The sequence below is a fragment of the Trichomycterus rosablanca genome, chromosome 3 (genome assembly GCF_030014385.1).
Source record: "Trichomycterus rosablanca isolate fTriRos1 chromosome 3, fTriRos1.hap1, whole genome shotgun sequence".
Lineage (NCBI taxonomy): Eukaryota > Metazoa > Chordata > Actinopteri > Siluriformes > Trichomycteridae > Trichomycterus > Trichomycterus rosablanca.
Window position 1 is genome coordinate 22,239,775 of NC_085990.1, and position 23,114 is coordinate 22,262,888.

Here is a 23,114-nt window from a genome sequence, read left to right on the forward strand (position 1 = left end):
AGAAACACCCTGACGAGGTACAGACTTGAGCGCACACGACCTGGCCGTGGAGACGGGGCGACACACCCGGTCCTGGCTGCCCCGGGAGGAGAGGTTGTGTCAGCATTGCACTCTCAGTACAGTAGAGACGGAGCTGCACTTCCTCACCCGGTGTACCAAGTACCACCACGTCCGCTCCCAATTCTTCCCTAAATTTAATAACATCATCCCCAACTTTACCTCCCTCCCAGACCCCGACAAACTGCCCCACCTACTGGGGGAGCACAGAGAGAGCTGCACACTAGCTGCACTCTATACACACACCTGCCACCAGGTGAGGGACAGTGGGTGACCATGTCTCATACACACACACACGCGCACAAACTGATTGTTTTTCTACCTCATTAATGTAAATATTATACTTTTTATTGTTATTATTTTGCACTGTTTTTATTAATATTTTATTATATTCTATATTTTTTGCACATGTAACTGTTCTGTATATTTTTGTTCTTTCTTATTTTTATTGTTAATATTTCTCTGTAACTTGCTTTGGCAATACGAATGTCCTTATTTGTCATGCCAATAAAGCTTCTTTTGAGTTTGAGTTTGAGTGTTTGTGTGCACAAGCATGCAGTTGGTGGTGTCTGAATACTTTTGGTCGTGCAGTTGGTGGTGTCCGAACACACAACATTTATTTATTTCTTTATTTTATTTTATTTTTAGACTAGATTCTGCCCTTCACCGCTGACTGAGGACACCTCTCAACTGACATATGCCCCCTCCAAAATACTTTTGGTCTTGTAGTTAGTGGTGTCTGAATACTTTTGGTCTTGTAGTTGGTGGTGTCCAAACACTTTTGGTCATGCAGTTGGTTGTTTCAGAATACTTTTGGTCATGCAGTTGGTGGTGTCCGAATACTTTTGGTCTTGTAGTTGGTGGTGTCTCAGTACTTTTGGTCATGCAGTTGTTGGTGTCTGAATACTTTTGGTCTTGTAGTTGGTGGTGTCCAAACACTTTTGGTCATGCAGTTGGTGGTGTCTGAATACTTTTGGTCTTGTAGTTGGTGGTGTCTCAATACTTTTGGTCATGCAGTTGTTGGTGTCTGAATACTTTTGGTCTTGTAGTTGGTGGTGTCTGAATACTTTTGATCATGCATTTGGTGGCATGTGAATACTTTTGGTCATGTAGTTATTGGCGGTGTGAGTGCTTATGCTCAGACTGGTAAGTGTGTGTGTGTGTGTGTGTGTGTAAGCATGCAGTTAGTGGAGTCTAAATACTTTTGGTCGTGCAGTTGGTGTTGTCCGAATATTTTTGGTCATGCAGTTGTTGGTGTCTGAATACTTTTGGTCATGTAGTTGGTGGTGTCTGAATACTTTTGGTCTTGTAGTTGGTGGTGTCTGAACACTTGGTCATGCAGTAGGTTGTTTTTAAATACTTTTGGTTATGCAGTTGGATGTTTCTGAATACTTTAGGTCATGCAGTTGGTGGTGTCCGAATACTTTTGGTCATGCAGTTGGTTGTTTCTGAATACTTCTGGTCTTGTAGTTGGTGGTGTCTCAATACTTTTGGTCATGCAGTTGTTGGTGTCCGAATACTTTTGTTCATGCAGTTTGTGGCGTGTGAATACTTTTGGTCATGCAATTGGTGGTGTTCTAATACTTTTGGTCATGTAGTGATTGGGGGTTTGAGTGCTTATGCTCAGACTGGTAACTGTGTGTGTGTGTGTGTGTGTGTGTGTGTGTGTGTGTGTGTGTGTGTGTGCAAGCAAGCATGCAGTTGGTGGTGTCTGAATACTCTTGGTCATGCAGTTGGTTGTGTCCGAATACTTTTGGTCATGCAGTAGGTGGTGTCCGAATACTTTTGGTTATCCAGTTGGTTGTTTCTGAATACTTATGGTCTTGTAGTTGGTTGGTCTGAACACTTTTGGTCTTGTAGTTGGTTGTGTCTGAATACTTTTGGTCTTGTAGTTGGTGAGGTCCGAATACTTTTGGTTATCCAGTTGGTTGTTTCTGAATACTTTTGGTCTTGTAGTTGGATGTTTCTGAATACTTTTGGGCATGCAGTTAATCATTTTAGAAGACCATTGCCTGGCATAACAGACTAGATAGTAATTTGGGGGACATTTGAAAAAAGCTTATAATCATTAGTAAAGTAAATACTGTAGTGCCAGAAAAAAAACCTTAATTTAAAACACTTTTTTGTTTTATATAGTTTTCTATACAAACATTCACTATGTGGAAAAAAGTATTGGGACACCCCTTCTCTTTACTGAATTCATTTTTTTCAGCCCCAACAATTTCTAACAGGTGTAATAAATCAATTATATCAAAAAAATATATGCTTCCAGCTTTGCAACAACACTTTAGAGAAGGCCCTTTGCTGTTCCAGCATGACTGTGCCCCCTGTGCACAAAGCAGGCTCTATAAAGACATGAAGAAAAGCTTGGTTTGTAGAAACTCCAGTGGCCTGTACAGAGCTTTGACCTCAGCCCTACTTAACCACTTTGAAATGAACTGGAACATCAGCTAAGGCTTTCTATTTTAACAGTTTGTTTTTAAAATAGGGTGTTCAACAAATCAGTTGTCCAAATACGTTTATTTCTGGGAGTAGAATGTGTGGTGCTGAACATTGAAAAGACTATAATGTTCATTGTTTTGCCATTTACGCTCTTTCATGTGAACTTTCATGCTGTTTGTTTTAGATGTGGTCATTATAGTATTATGGAGCAAGTCTTTTCTCTCTAATCATTTTAATTGTAACTTTTGCAACATTACCTAATGCCTAGTTCACACTACATGATTTTTTTTCCTGATTTTTGCTTGACAGGCAGGTCACTGTCAGATGCGCCAGCTCAGAGGCAAATCTGTGTTCTCTCGGGGCTTGAAAATTGCCTCTTGATTGCTATGTGTAAACTGTTCAATGACTTGTTCCGAGCAGCTCACTGATCATTTACCGCTTGCTGATTCAAGAAAAATATCCAGCATGCTTAATATTTGGACTTGTCTGTGACTTCAAATCCCGTAGTCTGAAAAGTGTTTTGATCAGTTTTGATCAGCCATTGAGAATGCAGAATACAGGCTGAGGGGAAACCCGGAGGAGGAGTGGTATATGTCAACAAACTTGGCTACAGAAAAACATAGTTTCTATCAGTCTGATCGGTCTTTACAGTGTTTGTGACCTAATCGACTATGCCTAACCATAATACCAACGTTGCATTGCAAAAATATTTATTTACCTCCAACTCTCTCTGCAGAACAGACAATCTCTGCTTGCCGCGTAGCCAAATCCACTTCTTTTTTTTTTCTCTTTGCTTTTTCACTTCATATCAGTGCACAAGCAACGTGGATTGCTTGCTTCTTGCTGACGTCCATTTTTGGAAAGAAAAAACTTGTATCACACATGGTATCATTATTACAAGCACCAGATTTAAAATGTATTGATACTGTTGCAAAGTACAATTTATTTCGGCAGCAAAAACATCACAAGTCATTTATTAGTACTTCTGTCAATAAATTAAAGTTAAAGAGAATTGAAGAGAATTACCAAATGACATTCTTGTTTTATTGGGTTTTTAAAATGTTCCAACTTTTAAAATGTTGCATGTACATCAAGCATTTATTGTCTGGTTAAGACTAATTATTGGCATACAGAGCATTCCACATTTTTTACAATTATATAGACCTAAAATTAGCAGTGAATGACAGCCTTGAATTTTATTTTTAATGCAACTAAGAATTGCACAATTTGCACTAATAAAACTACCAAGTTTTTATTAATAATAGAATCTCAATCATGAAAACACTTATATAAATTTGTTAACATACTGTTAAATGTACAGTCCTGCTCACCATTATTGGCACCTCTTCATTTTTTGCATAACCTGTACAATATCTTCAGAAATAAATGGAAATGGATCCTTCACCATGCTTAGTTAAGAACACTTTTCCTTATACGCTTCATTGCGCCATCTTTAAACAAACTGTTGGTGTGCATTGCCAAAAAGCTCTATTTTAGTTTCATCGGTCCACAGAACATTTTCCCAGAAGGATTGTGGTTTGTCCAGGTACTCTTTGGCAAAGATGAGTCGTTCCTTTTTATGTCTTTTCTTTAGCAATGGTTTCTTTCTTGGCCTTCGCCCATAAAGCTCTGCTTGGTTTAGTGTGCGCCGTATGGTACTTGTTGAAACCATGACCCCAGACTGTTCCAGGTTAGCCTTCAGGTCTTTGGATGTTTGACATGGTGTTTTTTTTTTACCATTCACACCAACCTTTGAAGACATCTCTCATTAATTTTCCTCTTCCCTCCACGTCCAGGGAGGTTCTTGACAGTTCCGTGCTTGGCAAACTTCTTAATAACATTGAAACATTAAAACGTTAAAACAGGGATACCAAGGTCTTTGGAGATGGCCTTATACCCTTTGGAGGTCTTGTGTTTGCTAATAATAGCACTTCTGATGTCCTCAGACAGCTCATTTGTCTTCAGCATTGTGACAAAGGAACAGGGAATAACATGTGGCTTTTTAAAACACTGAAGTCATCATTCATTGGGTAATTAATGTCACATGGGCACTGACAATTTATCAAAGGTGATTCTCATTTGTGATTTAGCACAGGTGAGTCCAAATGTGTTTCCATACTGATTTACTGTAAAGGGTGCCAATACCAGTGCCACAGCAAGCTTTAGGTTTTTCTATTTTTTTCCCTCCCATTGTTTTTAGATTCAAATGTTGTTTATCATTTGCTTGATTCATTTTTTTCCAAGAGATATTCCACATTATGTGCTTAAACTTCATGGGTGCCAGTAATGGTGAGCAGGACTGTATATATTGTTATAGTACTTGTCCTTCAGCTGTAATCAAACTAAAGGATTAATAATTTATATATGGATAAATAGAAATGCATAATTTACATGTTCCTGTAAAATACTGTAAATATTATATAAAAAATTGAATACATCTTTCTGAAAATGTGAATTTACTTCACAGGATGGATGACAAAGGTGAGGTAAAGTGCATAAAATTTTCGTTGGGAAACAAAATCCTAGCTATTCAGCGGACTCTTAAAACAGTGGTAAGTTGTAAAATAAAAAGCTGAACGACTGCAATTGAAATAATCTATGATCAGTATTTAGGATGTTCTAATGACATTTATTTTTTAGGAATTCATTAACTTCATTCCTGATTTTCCTCATATGGAATTTTCCCATGAATGCAAGGTATGCTTAAGGGTAATAATAATAATAACATAATGACAAACTACATTGGTGATTTGATATTAATTTGTTTACCGACAGACCAAGAATTCTAGTCTGCTGGGCTTCTGTTGGACTAGCTGGAATGAAATTGTTTTGATCACTGACCAAGGGATAGAATTTTATCAGGTAAATAAATGGTACATTAACAGTACATGTAAGTTCCATTGGAGTACAAGGTTGTCACAATTCCTGTATCATACTGTGCTTTAAATGCCCCTTTGAGCTTTTTTTGATGCTGAAAATGCTTATACCAATGTGAAAATTATTAAGGTAGTAAGATTGTTCAAAATCACTACAAAACTCCACTACTGTGTTTGTTTGGGTGTTGCTGATGCAGAAAGTGCACTTTGCAAATCGAGTATAAACAATGTAAAAATAAAAAGTACAAAAAGCTCTGATGCTCAAAATGCATTGTGCAAAATCAATGAAGTGATTGGAATGTACAAAAACACTAAAACATGACATGAAACAATAATGATTAAAATAATCTGTTGTTATAAAGCTGCATTTTAACAATAAATACATTTTGTTTTGTTTTGCTTGAATAGGTGCTGCCTGAAAAGCGGACTCTGAAATTGTTGAAAAGCCAGAGCATTAATGTTAACTGGTATATATATTGCTCAGAGGCTGCAGTTCTTCTGCTTTCCACCACTGTACAAGGCAATGTTCTACAGCCCTTTGCTTTCAAAGTAAGTTGTGCAGATTCATTAATACTGAAAAAGGATAAGATCTATTTATTTAAATTTAACAAAATAAGATTATCTGAGTTTTGTCTAACTGGTAAAATGTATTTCTTTAAGAATACACTTGTTGAAAAACAGTATTAAACTTTTCTGAACTTTTCCAAACTGTGTAGCAAAATTATTACAAATAAAAAGTATTTACACACATTGCTCTAAATTATTAAATTACATAAAAACCCAATTTCAAAAATGTTGGGACAGTAGGAAATACACTGCCTGGCCAGAAAAAAGGTCACACACTCTAATATTTCGTTGGACCACCTTTAGCTTTGATTACGGCACGCATTCGCTGTGGCATCGTTTCCACAAGCTTCTGCAACGTCACAACATTTATTTCTGTCCAGAGTTGCATAAATTTTTCCCCCAAGATCTTGTATTGATGATAGGAGATTTGGACCACTGCGCAAAGTCTTCTCCAGCACATCCCAAAGATTCTCAATGGGGTTCATGTCTGGACCCTGTGGTGGCCAATCCATGTGTGAAAATGATGTCTCATGCTCCCTGAACCACTCTTTCACAATTTGAGCCCGATGAATCCTGGCATTGTCATCTTGGAATATGCCCGTGCCATCAGGTAAGAAAAAATCCATTGATGGAATAACCTGGTCGTTTATTATATTCAGGTAGTCAGCTGACCTCATTCTTTGGGCACATAACGTTGCTGAACCTAGACCTGACCAACTGCAGCAACCCCAGATCATATCACTGCCCCCACAGGCTTGTACGGTAGGCACTAGGCATGATGGGTGCATCACTTCAGCCACCTCTCTTCTTACCCTGATGCGCCCATCACTCTGGAACAGGGTAAATCTGGACTCATCAGTCCAATCTTTATGCTCCATAGCAAATTGAAGCCGTTTTTGTGGTTTTCTTAAGGCTACACAGCTGTTTAGTCCCAATCCCTTGAGTTCCCTTTGCATTGTGCGTGTGGAAATGCTCTTACTTTCACTGTTAAACATATCCCTGAGTTCTACTGTAGTTTTTCAACGATTTGATTTTACCAAACGTGTAAGTGTTCGCCGATCATGATCATTCAAGTTTTTTTCTCCGACCACATTCTTTCCTCGAAGATGATGTTTCCCCACTGTCCTTCCACTTTTCAATAATGCGTTGGACAGTTCTTAACCCAATTTTAGTAGTTTCAGCAATCTCCTTAGATGTTTTCTCTGCTTGATGCATGCCAATAATTTGACCCTTCTGAAACAGATTAACATCTTTTCCACGACCACAGGATGTGTCTTTCGACATGGTTGTTTAAATGAGAAACTACTCACTGCATCAGTTAGGGTTAAATAACTTGTTGCCAGCTGAAACATAATCACCCATGCAGTAATTATCCAATGGGAGGCTCTTACCTATTTGCTTAGTTAAATCCAGGTGGTGACCTTTTTTTTGGCCAGGCAGTGTATGTAAACGTTTCAATGTGTTAATTGTTTGGTACCTACGCTCACTAACGTTTTTTTTTTTTTTTCTTTATTTGGAATCACATAAAACATGACAACAGTTTACGCATAAGGCAATAGTTTAGATTCCTGTGATTAAGTTTTTCCGTTTTATTAACAAACTCTAAATTAAAATCTGAGGTGATAAAGAAACGATTCAGCAACTTCTAAAGAAAATTAATGATCAGAGCAAAAACATATTGATACAAACAAGGGGCGTTTCGGGGAAATGTACTTTTTCCACCTCTCCCAAATTTTCCCAAATTTATTCTCCTGAAGATTGGCGGTTCAAATCCAGGCTCTGCTATGCAGCCACTGTTGGGTCCTTGAGCAAGGCCCTTAACCCTGTTTGCTCCAGGGGCGCCGTACGATGGCTGACCCTGCGCTCTGACACCAGCTTCCAAAACAAGCTGGGATATGCGAAGAAAGAATTTCATTGTACTGTACAACTGTATATGTATATATGACAAATAAAGGATATCTTCTTCTTCTGAAGCCTAACAGAGAAGGTTATTCTTTCCATTACAAAGATTTCATAAATTATATCATACCAATTGTCTATGGATGGTGTGACCGGCTTAAGCCATTTTTTTGTGATTGCTTTTCTAGCAGCCACACTTAATATTTCAAATAAATATTTTGTTTGAGTGTTTGTGCGGAAGCCCAAAAAAAGTTATTGCCAATTAAAGGTTATTTTTCTCCCAAAAAAAGTCACTAATTCTAAGTAAATTGGTAGTGATTGACTTCTTGAGAGCCACAATTTCTTCATTTAAATTCACAGTATTTTGTCCAGACATCCTCCGGAATGCTACTCTCTCCCATTTTTTTTAATGTAAGTGGTACTTGCCATTTTCATCTGTTGAAGCACTCTGTATATTTTAGAATATTTTAGTATGTTTTTTAATTCACATTGATCCACTTATTACCCAAATCCATTCAATTTTTAATTAATCTTTTGTCCCCCAACCGTGCCTGGATTGGAACTTCCCCAGATATTTTCTCTTCAATTTCTTTCCATCTTGCATGGTAATCAGATTTACACCAGCAGAATTAGTACCTTAGTTGGGCAGCTATATAATAGTCCTTGAGGCAGGAAAGTGCTACCCCTCCCTTGTTTTTTGCCAGCTGGAGAGTTTGAAATTTTATTTTTGGTTTGCTCCCATACCAAATGTACCGTGATATTAACTTATCTCATTCATTAAATTGTCTATCATTTACTTCTATTGGGAGAGTCTGAAATAAATAAAGCACCCTAGGCAGAACATTCATTTTCACAGACTCAATCCGTGAATCCTAGAATTGAATTAAATTCCATCTTATTATGTCCTCCTTTAATTTCTGACTCAATTGATAAAAATTTAAATCATACAATTTTATTAAATCCTTTGGGATGTTTACTCCCAGGTACTTCATGTAGTTCATACTCCAATTCAGTCTAATTTTGGAACTAATAGTTTGACTGGTCTTGTAATTGAAGCATAGTATTTGGGTTTTTGGAACATTCAATTTATATCCTGAGATCTCTAATAATGATAACAGATATAAAATTGAACTCTCTCAAACAAAGAGATTTTATGCTCCTGTCTTCATTTGTATACCTGTAATATTTTTATCCTGAGTAATTCCCTGACTTAATGTCTCAATAAACATTGCAAATACTATAGTAATGGGCTAATAGGACAGCAATGTCTAGGGCCTCTTTCTAAACTGAAAGAGTTTGATATGCCCCCATTAATTTTTATTCTCGCCCTTGGATCTTTGTACAACGCATCAGCAAAATTTGATGGAATCCACATTTCTGTAATACTCTATATAAGAATTCCCAGTTGACTCGATCGAAGGCATTTTCCGCATCAAGACCCAAAAAAATTGCCTGAAGATTTTTTCCTGTTTGTTCGATCATATGTAGTGTACAGCGAATATTGTCCTGTGTCTGCCTATGTGGAATAAAACCTGTCTAAACTTATTATCTGGGGGAGGATTTTTTCAATTCTTTTTTAATTCTTTTATTTTGCTAAGATATGAGAGGGAGCATAAACATTAAGAAAAGTAACTAGTACACCTTGTAAATATCCTCTAACTATGAGAACCTCCCCTCCGTGTCTTTCTTTTTGTATATGCATTCAAAATTTAGTTTACTAGAGATTAAAGTCACTACTCCTCTTTTAGAACCTTGCCCACAAGAGGATGAGTACTGAGCAAATTTCCATCTCCTTAGCTTTTCATCTTCTAGATCTGTCAAGTGAGTCTCTTGGATAAGAGCTACATTCACTCCCTCCCTCTTTAATTTTGTCAAACCATTCACGTTGTAAATAATTACTCTGATTGACTTAATACTTTGCACTGTGTGTTTTGAGATCCCCGAAAAACCTGTTCTTACTTCGCATCCAACACCCCTGATGTTATAAAGAACAATAGAACAACTGCAAACATTAACCAGAACCAAAATAACAAAATAATAATAGATGACTTCCAATTTTAAGGCCTTTTCTGTTGCCTTATGTCTCTGCTGAAATGAGAGTAATGAGGGAAAACCTCTTCCTCCTGACAGTGGAAGAGGGCCCTCCTCAGATTTTAAGCTGACTTTTAGGTCCAAAGTGATCATTGAGTGGTGTCCCAACTCCATATCTGTCCTTCGTTAGCTCTTAACAGTATCCACATCATAAGTTTAACATCTTGCTTGAAAGCAAATTTTGTAATTAAACCTCTGTAAAATTATTAGTCTTTAACATTATGTGAAATTATTATAAGATAGATTATAAGTCTGGAGTATTACTATTATAACTTTTGTACTTATCAAATGACTCATCGCTAGAATGACTGGAGCCGTTCTCTGAAGCCTCGGGCAGAGCTCGTATCTTTCCGTTTTTCTCGATTCCCGCTGAATCGCCAGGTCAGTTGGTTAATCTTGTCCAAAAGGGGGAGCATGGGCTTTTCCGGACCGTTACCGATATTCCGCTCTTTGCCATGTCCGCTGTTGCCTCCTCGGCAGAGTTGTAAATCACCTTTGTAAAACTCTTTGTAAAACCCCCTTAGTCTGGCTGGGAATGGAGTCTGGAATCTTATGCTTCATTTTTTGAACACAGTTTTTGCCTCGGCATATTCCCTCCGCTTTCTTAGCAGCTTCGGTGCATAGTTATGGTCCAAGTTCACCCTTTTCCCCTGGAAATCGAAGCCTTTTTTCTGCCAGGCTCTTTTAAGCACATCTTCCTTTAATCTGAAGCTTGCGAAATTAACTACAATCGATCTTGGTCGGGTTTTGTTCAGAGGTTTCGGGGCGAGAGCGCGGTGTGCTCTTTCAATGTTCAGCGCCGTAGATGTAGGAAGCTCCAAGCCTCTCATTAGTAACTCCTCCACAAAAGCTATCACTGATGTGGAACTTTCTTTTGCTCCTTCTTTTACCCCGTGTATGCTGACATTGTCGCATCGCGAACGTCCCTCCAAATCAGTCAGTTTAGCCTCCATTTGCCCCTGCAGTTTCACCAACTCCGACAACACATCCTCCGATAACTGGATTCGATTCTCGGCAGTATTAATTCGCTCCTCTGCTTCATCTACTCTTTTGTATATCTTATTTCTATCTTCTCTTATGCCACTTAATTGCTGATTTGAATCCTTTCTGAATTATCGAAGCTTCTTCGAAATTGTGTTCAAGTTGGCTTCATGCGTTGGCTCCGAGTCAGTGTTTAACTGTTCGTCCTCCATGTTGCTATTAGTTTGTAGCAGCTGCCATTCCTCTTCTTCATAAGGTTTTTTTTTTTTTTTTTACAAGACTTTTCTTCCCAATTTGGGCATTATTGTTCACCCGCTGTATCTATAAGTGCATTATCAGCTCTCAATCAATATTCGAGTTATATCGGGCGATATTTTAATTATTATCGTCGGGAGCCTACCGTTCTATGCTGCCATCACCTCACCGGTTAGACCGGAAGTCTCACTAACGTTTTATTAGGTACAACTATCTGGTAAAACATTTATTGATTATTTTAGTAACACCTACTATACAGATGAACTTTGTTGGTGTTCAGTTACTGATGTAGCTGATATGTTGCTCTGTAAAATGTGGTAGCAACATAGGAGTGTGTGTTGTACTTGGTTAAGTGTATCATATCCAGCAGTTTTGTTGGGATTTTTAAGCACATTATTGTCAATGCTGGGAGAATAATGTTCCATTACAAATATGTCGTACAATCAGAAATTGTCCATTGATGAAAGACTCAATAAAGATTAACTAATATTTTGCTCGAAAGAAAATAGCTTTTTACTCTATCTGTACACTTACACAATCTGCATTGTGTATGTATTTCTAATAAAAAGGCTGATAAATTTAAACAGTATTAATAAATTTTAACAACTCTGCTGCGCCTGACGCACTTATACCAGAACAACACACACTACCATGTCAATACCATGTTAGTGTCATCCTGTCATTATCTGATCAACTGATAGGTGTACCTAATAATGTTCTTAATGAGTGTTCATTTTGAATTTGATGGCTGCAACACTTTTAAAAGAAATAGCAGAATCAGGGGCCAGTTGGAAACTGAGGACACTAGTTGTTATAGATGTGTTAGTGGAATAATTGGAATTAACTGTTCAGCTATCCAGCTGTACAGGGTCTTTGTTGTCGTTTGTTTTGCTTCGTAATGCACCACACAAATTTAGGCATTTTTGGACTGAAAATAGTCAGGCCAGTCTGGCACCTGTACTTTCTTACTATGAGGCCTTATAGTGCTAAGCAAATTGCGACTTTGCATTGCCTTGCTGAAATAAGCATTACATTTTTGGCATTTACCAGATACTTTTATCCAAAGCCACTTATGTGACTGAATACAAGCAATTGTGAAGTGCTTTTGCTTTTTGCATAATATCATTAAACAATTCAAGGAATTTTAAGGAATTTCAGGGTGCAAGCCTAAGCTAAACACCCTCAATCTCTGATCCCTCGGAAGGTACTGCATCAAAAACCATCATTCATTAATGGCTGAGATAATTACATGGGCAGGGGATTAGGGATGTCTAAGCATTTTTAGCAAGACACTGCAAAACCACATGGCTTCAGAAGGAGAGGGTACGGGTACTGGACTAGCCTGCCTGCAGTCCTGATCTGTTTTTAATAGAAAATGTGTGGAGAATTTTGAAACAAAAAATGCAACAATGACAAACTTGTACTGTTGCACACTTTAAGACGTTTTTGCAGGAAGAATGAAATGCAGGAATTGATGTATATTAACAAAGTAAATGAAGTAGACCAGACAAAACATAAAATATCTTGGGTTCATACTGTCTGCAATGAAAAACCTCAAAGTAAATGTATGAGACACTTTTTTTTTTTTTAACTGTCCATACTATTCCATATTGTCTTTCTAATTTGGGGTTGTAATATAATAATACAAACCCCATTTCGAAAAATAAACTTGCACATTTTGTAAAATGCAATAAAAAGAAGAATCTGCAATTCGTTAATTCTCTTGAATCTTTATTTAACTGACAAAAGTAGAAAGAAAAGGTTCTTAATGTTTTTACTGATCAACATCATTGTATTTTGTAAATATAAACACATTTAGAAATTGATGTCTGCAACACACTCCTAAAAGTTGGGACAGACGAGAAAAAGTGAGAAGTTACAGCATTCCACAATAAGCACATAAACTGGTAACAGGTGAGGAAATCAGGATTGGGTGTAAAAGGAGGATCCAACGGTATGTAAGGGTTCAAAGGTTTCAACAGTAGTTTCCAGCCTTATCCTACACAGACTGAGATTTTTTCTGGACTTGTTTTGTATAGTAAATTGTGAAAAACCTTAAATAGTTGCAATTTAGCATTGAGAAATGTTTTTTTTTTAACTGTCTGAAAATTCTCACATGAAGTTTGGTACAACGCAAAAAGTTTGGTACACAGGGAGAACATGCAAACTCCACACAGAAAAGACCCGAACCAAGTATTCACCTTGCAAGTGATCACTTGTAGTAGTCTGTAGCCACATACAGTAGACCTATATTATACCCTGCTTTCCACAGCACAAAGTAAGACAAAGTAATTTTTTGAATATTTGTAAATGTTCGAGAAGGAAAAAATGAGTTCAGACACCAGGCAGATTTATCAGCCGAATTAAAATTTAAAACATAATCCAGATAAATAATCCAGGTTGAGGAATTCAACACTGCTTTATCCAATAGGCAATAGCAGTTTAAAGTGTAATCCGTTTGCAAGCCATTCACTAAATGAAGCCAAAAAAGAAACAGTTCTTAAGGAACTTTTCATAATGTTCACTTCATTCATTCATCAAAAAAAAAAAAAAAAAAAAAAAGAATGATGGCGCAAATGATGAAACCTGAGAATCAATACACACGTTTTCTGGAGAGAAAAACTGGTCTGCAGAAGAGACCAGTGGAACCAGTAGAAGTTTATGCTACAAGCTTTTCTCTTCAACTTCCTCTTGTCCCTTTTTTAATAAGTAAATGTACATTTACGAAACATTAAGGCAAAAATAAATTTTTCTGAGTTTACCATATTTTAAAGCAATTAACAAAACAAACACACCAGCTGAAAACTTAGGTAACATACTACTGCTCCCCTTACTCAGACTGGACTCACGTAATGCTTGTTTTTATGGTAACATACTCTACATATGCACATAATTTTGGATTAGATTACTTATGCATGTAAATTTAAGATTTTTATCAGATTGTTAAGTAAAATGTACATGTAAAATGTGTTCATCTGTAATCAAAATGCGTTTTCTATTTGGAGAAAATCTTTGCATGTAAACATACAGAAATTCAGATCATGCACTATCTATGCTTTTGATGTAAAAAAAAAAAAAAAAAGGTCAGGGTCAGACAGATAAACAGATTAATTTGCCATGACATTGGAGATATTCTATCCTTTTGTAAAAAGAAGTTTTGCTTTTAACACACCCGATGAGAACATTACTGTAGGTGAACAACTGTTCCCTACCAAGTACCAGTTCCCCACCAACAATAGTAATGTTGGGGTTGATGTTATGGATTAAATGTCTCAGAATTTTGATAAAGAGCTGTATGCATCCTAAGCACAGTTCATTACGCTGAACAGAGGCCCTAGGACATCATCTTTGGGTGGGAAAATGAATTATTTGCGTGGGCAACAACAAAAATTACAATTTTGTAGCATATAAATAAATGGGCATAGTTTAATTTAAGAAAGGGACAAAAGGAGTACAATTACAGCATCCAATTTCATTGGAGTCCAAGGCCTTGGTAATGGTTTACTTAAAACATGATTATGACACTAGGCAGTACACACATCATCTGCTGTTTTTTTTTTTTTTTTTTTTTTTTTTTTTTATACATTTACAGCATTTAGCCGATGCTAAAGAGTACTTAAAGAATTGCTTTTACATTAAACATTTCCTGACTGTATAGTGCAAGTAGACAACCATCTATTAACATAATTCTGCTGCAACCCTGTTAGAACAAAGACATGGGTAAAACAGAAAACTTTCCATTTAAATACTTAGTTAAGAAATGGGTCTTTAGTAATCTTTTAAAAGGGTGTGTGCTACAGAACCGGGTTTAATAAGTGTGCTAAAGTAAGGTCCGGTCTGTTTTAGACTTTGTAGGCAAGCATCTTTGTTTTAAATCAAATGAGAAAAATATAAAAGTGTGTTTGTGCCTGGTTTAATTGAAAATCAGGTGTGTAGCTGCATTTTGAATTAGCTGCTGAAGTTTGATAGTTAATATGGTAAAACCTGGCAGGGGGGAGTTGAAGAAGTTTAGCCTCAAACTGGCAAGAAAATGGAGTGGCTTCCAAATAGAGTAATAGTGGAATCTTTCTGATGTAGAGGAAGAACCTACATGATCAGGTCAGGTTCATCAAAATGAACTGAGAAGGATAGCTGGATATCCAGGACAATACTAAGGTTTTGTAAATGTTCAGATGTTTTGATCTGAGAGTCATTTAGAGAAATAACTAGATCTTGGCATAGATACATATCCTCAGAAATATCAGCTCCGTCTTACTGGGGTTGAGTTTTAGATGATGAGCTGACATCCATAATGAGGTATCTGCCATATGTGCCAAAATACAAGCTAAGATTTGGGTGTCTAATGGAGGAAATGACTGATCTAAGCATCATCAGCATAGAAGTAGTGAGACAAGCCATGGGAGGATTTGACTTTACTAAGAGAGTCTGATATAAGTCTGTAGATGTCTGTAGTGAGTTTTTTAGGACGTTGCCTTTTTAAAAGCTTTAGGGACAGTACCAGATGTCAAGGAGTTGTTGATGGTGAGTAGCCAAATTAACAAAAATATAAAAATATGTGTTATCTGCCAAATATCTGATAAAACTGCCTTATAGTAAGAATATGGAATTTGTTTCTCATGCAATGACAGTTTAATAATAATACAGTTTATTAATGCTCAGAATAGTAATATAATGTTAGTAATAATATATTATTTTGATACCAATATATTGTAGCCCACTGAGCTAAAATGAAATTAGATTTATTTAAAGCCGTTGCTTAAAATGTAAAAATGGTTTACTAATGAATCATTTAAAAAGTGTAATGTTATAGTTATAATAACCAGACATGGCATATGTACATTTAAACTGTGTAATGTCGGCACAGTGGCTTAGTGGGTAGCACTGATGGCTCACAGCAAGAAGGTCCTGGGTTCGATCCCCAGGTGGGACGGTCCGGGTCCTTTCTGTGTGAAGTTTGCATGTTCTCCCTGTGTCTGCGTGGATTTTCTCCCACAGTCCAAAGACATGCAGGTGAGATGAGTTGGAGACACAAAATTGTCCATGACTGTGTTTGACATTAAACTTGTGAACTCATGAATCTTGTGTAACGGGTAACTACCGTTTCTGTCATGAACGTAACCAAAGTGTGTAAAACATGACTTTAAAATTCTAATAAATAATAAATAAATGTTTGTAATGTCAAGACATAAAAACAGTATTGCATGTAGTGGCCTTACATTTCTTTAATGGCACTGCATTAAAACCTTATATGTTACTGAATCTAATATACAGTGTATCACAAAAGTGAGTACACCCCTCACATTTCTGCAGATATTTAAGTATATCTTTTCATGGGACAACACTGACAAAATGACACTTTGACACAATGAAAAGTAGTCTGTGTGCAGGTTATATAACAGTGTAAATGTATTCTTCCCTCAAAATAACTCAATATACAGCCATTAATGTCTAAACCACCGGCAACAAAAGTGAGTACACCTCTAAGAGACTACACCCCTAAATGTCCAAATTGAGCACTGCTTGTCATTTTCCCTCCAAAATGTCATGTGATTTGTTAGTGTTACTAGGTCTCAGGTGTGCATAGGGAGCAGGTGTGTTCAATTTAGTAGTACAGCTCTCACACTCTCTCATACTGGTCACTGAAAGTTCCAACATGGCACCTCATGGCAAAGAACTCTCTGAGGATCTTAAAAGACGAATTGTTGCGCTACATGAAGATGGCCAAGGCTACAAGAAGATTGCCAACACCCTGAAACTGAGCTGCAGCACAGTGGCCAAGATCATCCAGCGTTTTAAAACAGCAGGGTCCACTCAGAACAGACCTCGCGTTGGTCGTCCAAAGAAGCTGAGTGCACGTGCTCAGCGTCACATCCAACTGCTGTCTTTGAAAGATAGGCGCAGGAGTGCTGTCAGCATTGCTGCAGAGATTGAAAAGGGGGGTCAGCCTGTCAGTGCTCAGACCATACGCCGCACACTACATCAAATTGGTCTGCATGGCTGTCACCCCAGAAGGAAGCCTCTTCTGAAGTCTCTACACAAGAAAGCCCGCAAACAGTTTGCTGAAGACATGTCAACAAAGGACATGGATTACTGGAACCATGTCCTATGGTCTGATGAGACCAAGATTAATTTGTTTGGTTCAGATGGTCTCAAGCATGTGTGGCGGCAATCAGGTGAGGAGTACAAAGATAAGTGTGTCATGCCTACAGTCAAGCATGGTGGTGGGAATGCCATGGTCTGGGGCTGCATGAGTGCAGCAGGTGTTGGGGAGTTACATTTCATTGAGGGACACATGAACTCCAATATGTACTGTGAAATACTGAAGCTGAGCATGATCCCCTCCCTCCGGAAACTGGGCCGCAGGGCAGTGTTCCAGCATGATAATGACCCCAAACACACCTCTAAGACGACCACTGCTTTATTGAAGAGGCTCAGGGTAAAGGTGATGGACTGGCCAAGCATGTCTCCAGACCTAAACCCAATAGAATATCTTTGGGGCATCCTCAAGCGGAAGGTGGAGGAGCGCAAAGTCTCGAATATCCGCCAGCTCCGTGATGTCATCATGGAGGAGTGGAAAAGCATTCCAGTGGCAACCTGTGAAGCTCTGGTAAACTCCATGCCCAGGAGAGTTAAGGCAGTTCTGGGAAATAATGGTGGCCACACAAAATATTGACACTTCAGGAACTTTCACTAAGGGGTGTACTCACTTTTGTTGCCGGTGGTTTAGACATTAATGGCTGTATATTGAGTTATTTTGAGGGAAGAATAAATTTACACTGTTATATAAGCTGCACACAGACTACTTTTCATTGTGTCAAAGTGTCATTTTGTCAGTGTTGTCCCATGAAAAGATAAACTTAAATATCTGCAGAAATGTGAGGGGTGTACTCACTTTTGTGATACACTGTATAACATGGGCTCTGTAGTACTTTGGGAAACACCATCTACACATGCAAGTTAAGACTAATGCAAAGCAAAAACCATATAACATCCAAAAACACAGCCAACATCTCGGGGCTTTAATTTGTTTTTGGAATTAAAGAGGAAAGGGACCATTACCAATGCTGAGGTTAAAAAACCAGCATCTTTAATGGTATAGTGATTGTGTTAGTGGCAATAGCATGTGCAAAATGAGTATGTAAAAGCAGAAATCTAGATTTTGCAACAAATATATACAATACAACACAATATTTGTGTTACTATAACATCACTTTAAATTTAAATTTTCAACATTTAGCAGACACTCTTATTCAGAGCGAATTACAGAAGTGCTTCCACAGTCAAAATCTTCCTACTCTAGTTTAAGTAAACGACAGTCCAAGGAAACAAATCTGCTAAAACCCCGTTAAAAGTTGCTATGAAGGTTAGAATTTAGTGCATGTTAGTTAAGTGCAGCGTAGATGATTAGTAAAGAGGTGGGTCTTTAATCATCTTTTGAAAAGGTAGTTAATTCTACCAATTGGGTACCAGTACAGAAAGGTGCCTTGATGCGTGTCTTCCTTGAGTTTTGGGTGGAGAATAAAGACGAGCGAGGCTAGTGGATCGGAGGTTGCGTGGTACAGAGCTAGGTTTTCTGAGTTTTCTAAGGTAGCCTTGGGCATCGTTTTTTGAGTGTGTTGCAGGCATCACTTTCTAAATGTGTTTATATTTAACAAATAGAGTTATGTTATTTATTAAAAACACTTTTCTTCATCCTTTTGTCTGTTAAATAAAAGTTCAAGTTAATTAACAAATTACAGATTTCAGTTTTTATTGCATTTTTAGAAAGTATCACAACTTTTCTGGAAAAAGGTTTGTACATTTGGAACTGATAAATGCTTTTAACTGTTTTGTTTATTTTTTTAGAATGGAACAATGTCAAAAATGCCGAAATTTGAGATAGAGCTACCCATAGTTTCTAAACCAGCCAAACTTTCTGAAAGGGATATTGCAGTTGCCACCATGTAAGTATTGTGTGCAAAATGTATGCATCCTTTTTTTTATTTGCTGTTACAAATAAACAAAGGTTATCAAGTACAGTTTTGCTATGATGGTTATTTATTAGGAAACATTACTCCATGCTTACGGACTTTTGTCTTCATCTGTTTTTATGTAGCTATGGCCAGTTATATGTCATGTACCTTAAGCATCACTCTAGAACTACCAACAGCTCTGAAGTGGTTCTATATCACTTACCAAGGTAAGGTCAAGTCACAAGTAATTGTTCTTTTTCTTTTTAATTTACCATATATACAAATTTGACAAATTTAAAATATATATACAGTGCCATCAGAAAGTATTCATACCCACTCCACATTTTGTTATGTTACAGACATATTTCAAAACCCCATTTTGAATAGCCCATAATGACAAAGTGAAAACATGTTTTCAGACATTTTTGTAAATTTATTCAAAATATAAACATAATAGGTACCTAAGTGGCAGCAATCACAGCTTCAAGTCTTCTTGGGTATGTCTGTACAAGCTTGGCACACCTGTTTTTGGGCATTTTCTCCCATTCTTTTTTGCAGATCCTCTCAAGCTCAGTCAGGTTGGATGGGCAGTGTCTGTAGACAGCCATTTTTAGGTCTTTCCAGAGATGTTCAATTGGATTCAAGTCCGGGCTCTGGCTGGTACACTCAAGGACATTCACAGACTGCTCCTGAAGCCACTCCTTTGTTATCTTGGCTGTGTGCTTCGGGTCATTGTCGTGTTGGAAGATGAATCGGCACCCTAGTCTGAGTTCCAGAGCACTCTGGAGCAGGTTTTCTTGAAGAATCTCTCTATATTTGGCTGCTGTCATCTTACCCTCTATGCGGACTAGTCGCTCAGTTCCTGCCGCAGAAAAACATCCCCACAGCATGATGCTGCCACCACCATGCTTGACAGTAGGGATGGTGTTAGCCAGGCGATGAGCAGTGCCTGTTTTTCTCCAGACATGACGCTTGTAGTTCAGGCCAAAAAGTTCTATTTTGGTTTCATTTATTTTGGAGAATCCTTAAGGTGCTTTTTGGCAAACTCCAAGTGGGCGGGCATGTGCCTTTTAGTGAGGAGTGGCTTCCGTCTGGCCACTCTACCATAAAGGCCTGATTGGTGGAGTGTGTTAGCAATGGTTGACCTACTGGATGGTTGTCCTATCTCCACAAGGGAACACTGGAGCTCTGCCGTAGTGACCACTGGGTTCTTGGTCACCTCTCTGACCAAGGCCCTTCTTCCCCGATTACTCAGTTTGGTTAGGCGGGCAGATCTAGGGAGGGTTCTGGTGGTTCCAAACTTCTTTCATTTCCGAATAATTGAGACCACAGTGCTTTTCGGGACCTTTAATGCTGCCGAAATTTTTTTGTATCCTTCCCCAAATTTGTGCCTTGACACAATCCGGTCTCGGAGGTCTAAAGACAATTCCTTTGACTTCATTGGTTTCTGCTCTGATATGCACCGTCAACTGTGAGACCTTTTATAGACAAGTGTGTGCCATTCCAAATTATGTTTAATCAACTGAATTTACCACAGGTGGTCTCCAATCAAGGTGCAGAAGCATCTCAAGGATGATCAGTGTAAAGTGGATGCACCTGAGCTCAATTTTGAGCGTCATAGCAAAGGGTGCGAATACTTAAGTACGTATAATGTGTATTTCGTGTAGATTTTTTAAAAGAAAACTATACTCAAATCGGATTTCGAATATGTCTTTAACGTAACAATATGTGGAAAAAGTGAAGGGGTGTGAATACTTTCTGATGGCACTGTGTGTATATATACAGTGGGGGAAATAAGTATTTGATCCCCTGCTGATTTTGTAAGTTTACCCCCTTACAAAGACTTGAACAGTCTATAATTTTTATGGAAGGTTTATTTTAACAGAGAGAGACAGAATATCAACAATTAAATAAAAGTTAAAAATTAATTTGTATTTTATTAAGGGAAATAAGTATTTGATCCCCTACCAACCAGCAAGAATTCTGACCCCCACAGACCGGTTATGTGCCCATGAGGCACACAAATTAGTCCTGTCCCTGTATAAAAGACCCCTGTCACAGAATCAGTTTCTTCCGTTCAAATCTCTCGACCACCATGGGCAAGACCAAAGAGCTATCAAAGGACGTCAGGGACAAGATTGTAGACCTGCACAAGGCTGGAATGGGCTACAAGACCATCAGCAAGAAGCTTGGTGAGAAAGAGACCACTGTTGGCATGATAATTCGAAAATGGAAGAAATACAAGATCACAGTCAATCACCCTCACTCTGGAGCTCCATGCAAGATCTCACCTGGTGGGGTACGAATGATTCTGAGAAAGGCGAGGTCAGTCCAGAATTACACGGGAGGAGCTTGTCAATGATCTCAAGGGAGCTGGGAGCAGAGAAATGCTGGATATGACCCCAAGAACACCATCCCCACCGGGCATTTCTTTGCCTCCAAACACGGCGAGTGGAGTTGATGCCAAAGAGCTCAATTTTGGTCTCATCTGACCATATCACATTCTCCCAAGCTTTCTCTGAATAATTCAGGTGTTCATTGGCAAACTTCAGACGGGCCTGTACATGAGCCTTCTTGAGCAAAGGGACTTTGCGGGCACTGCAGGATCTTAATCCATTACGGCAAAGTGTGTTACTAATGGTTTTCTTGGTGACTGTGCTCCCAGCTCCCTTGAGATCATTGACAAGCTCCTCCCGTGTAATTCTGGACTGACCTCACCTTTCTCAGAATCATTCTTACCCCACCAGGTGAGATCTTGCATGGAGCTCCAGAGTGAGGGTGATTGACTGTGATCTTGTATTACTTCCATTTTCGAATTATCGCACCAACAGTGGTCTCTTTCTCACCAAGCTTCTTGCTGATGGTCTTGTAGCCCATTCCAGCCTTGTGCAGGTCTACAGTCTTGTCCCTGACGTCCTTTGATAGCTCTTTGGTCTTGCCCATGGTGGTCGAGAGATTTGAACGGAAGAAACTGATTCTGTGACAGGAGTCTTTTATACAGGGACAGGACTAATTTGTGTGCCTCATGGGCACATAACCGGTCTGTGGGGGTCAGAATTCTTGCTGGTTGGTAGGGGATCAAATACTTATTTTCCTTAATTAAATACAAATTAATTTTTAACTTTTATTTAATGTTTTTTTTCTGGATTTTTTGTTGATATTCTGTCTCTCTCTGTTAAAATAAACCTTCCATAAAAATTATAGACTGTTCAAGTCTTTGTAAGGGGGTAAACTTACAAAATCAGCATTGCTTGGTATCCTTGGTGCCAAAACATATTTTAAGTGTTGAGGGAAATGTCACTCAACAACTGTACATAGTATACCAATAATTTTAGTGGTCTCTTAATTTTTCCAGTTTGTAAGTATTTGTGTTTATATTAGATTAATTTTGCTAACTGTTTAACAGAGATGGGTCTTGCAAGAAAGCACATGTGCTTAAACTCAACACTACAGGCAAGTTTGCTCTAAATGTTGTGGATAATCTAGTTGTGGTGCACCATCAACGCTCACAGGTAATTTTCGTATTTTGGTGCCTTTATGAATTCCTATTTATGTTTAGGTTGTATATGTATAGGTTGAGTAAGCCTGTAATTTTATGTGGCACAAGCTTATGTTTATTATAGAGTTTACACAATTCCATTAATAGGTAGTTAAAAACCTTTCCTTGCAAGTTTTTGATTCTTATGATGTTTTATTAACCCTACTTTGTGTTAATGAACCCTGTTTTACTGTTTCAGACATCTATTGTCTTTGACATCAAGCTAAGGGAGCTAGACTGTGCTATGAATGTTCATCAGCCTGTGCTTCCTGCACAGTCCATCCAGCCCTACAAGATTGAGTTCACAGGTGCTTTTAGAGGGCCAGAGCTAATTTGATCATAATAATCTTATCTATAAAGGTGCATTCACATGAGAAGCGATTTGCGCACCTCAGCGCAAATTGCAGCTTTGCTCAGCGCTTGGCTTGAGTAGTGCGGTAAAATGTTGTGCACCGA

The 23,114-nt window shown here is 38.1% G+C and overlaps 1 protein-coding gene across 1 annotated transcript in view; it reads left to right on the forward strand.

Annotated features, from left to right (window-relative positions):
- Positions 1–23,114, forward strand: part of rmc1 (regulator of MON1-CCZ1) — a 60,346-nt gene that overhangs the window by 20,602 nt on the left and 16,630 nt on the right. The window contains exons 3-10 of the mRNA XM_062991057.1: positions 4,967–5,051; positions 5,140–5,196; positions 5,275–5,361; positions 5,784–5,924; positions 19,014–19,111; positions 19,264–19,347; positions 22,527–22,632; positions 22,858–22,966. Of these exons, the coding sequence (XP_062847127.1) occupies positions 4,967–5,051; positions 5,140–5,196; positions 5,275–5,361; positions 5,784–5,924; positions 19,014–19,111; positions 19,264–19,347; positions 22,527–22,632; positions 22,858–22,966 (767 nt within the window). The remainder of the gene's footprint in view (positions 1–4,966; positions 5,052–5,139; positions 5,197–5,274; positions 5,362–5,783; positions 5,925–19,013; positions 19,112–19,263; positions 19,348–22,526; positions 22,633–22,857; positions 22,967–23,114) is intronic.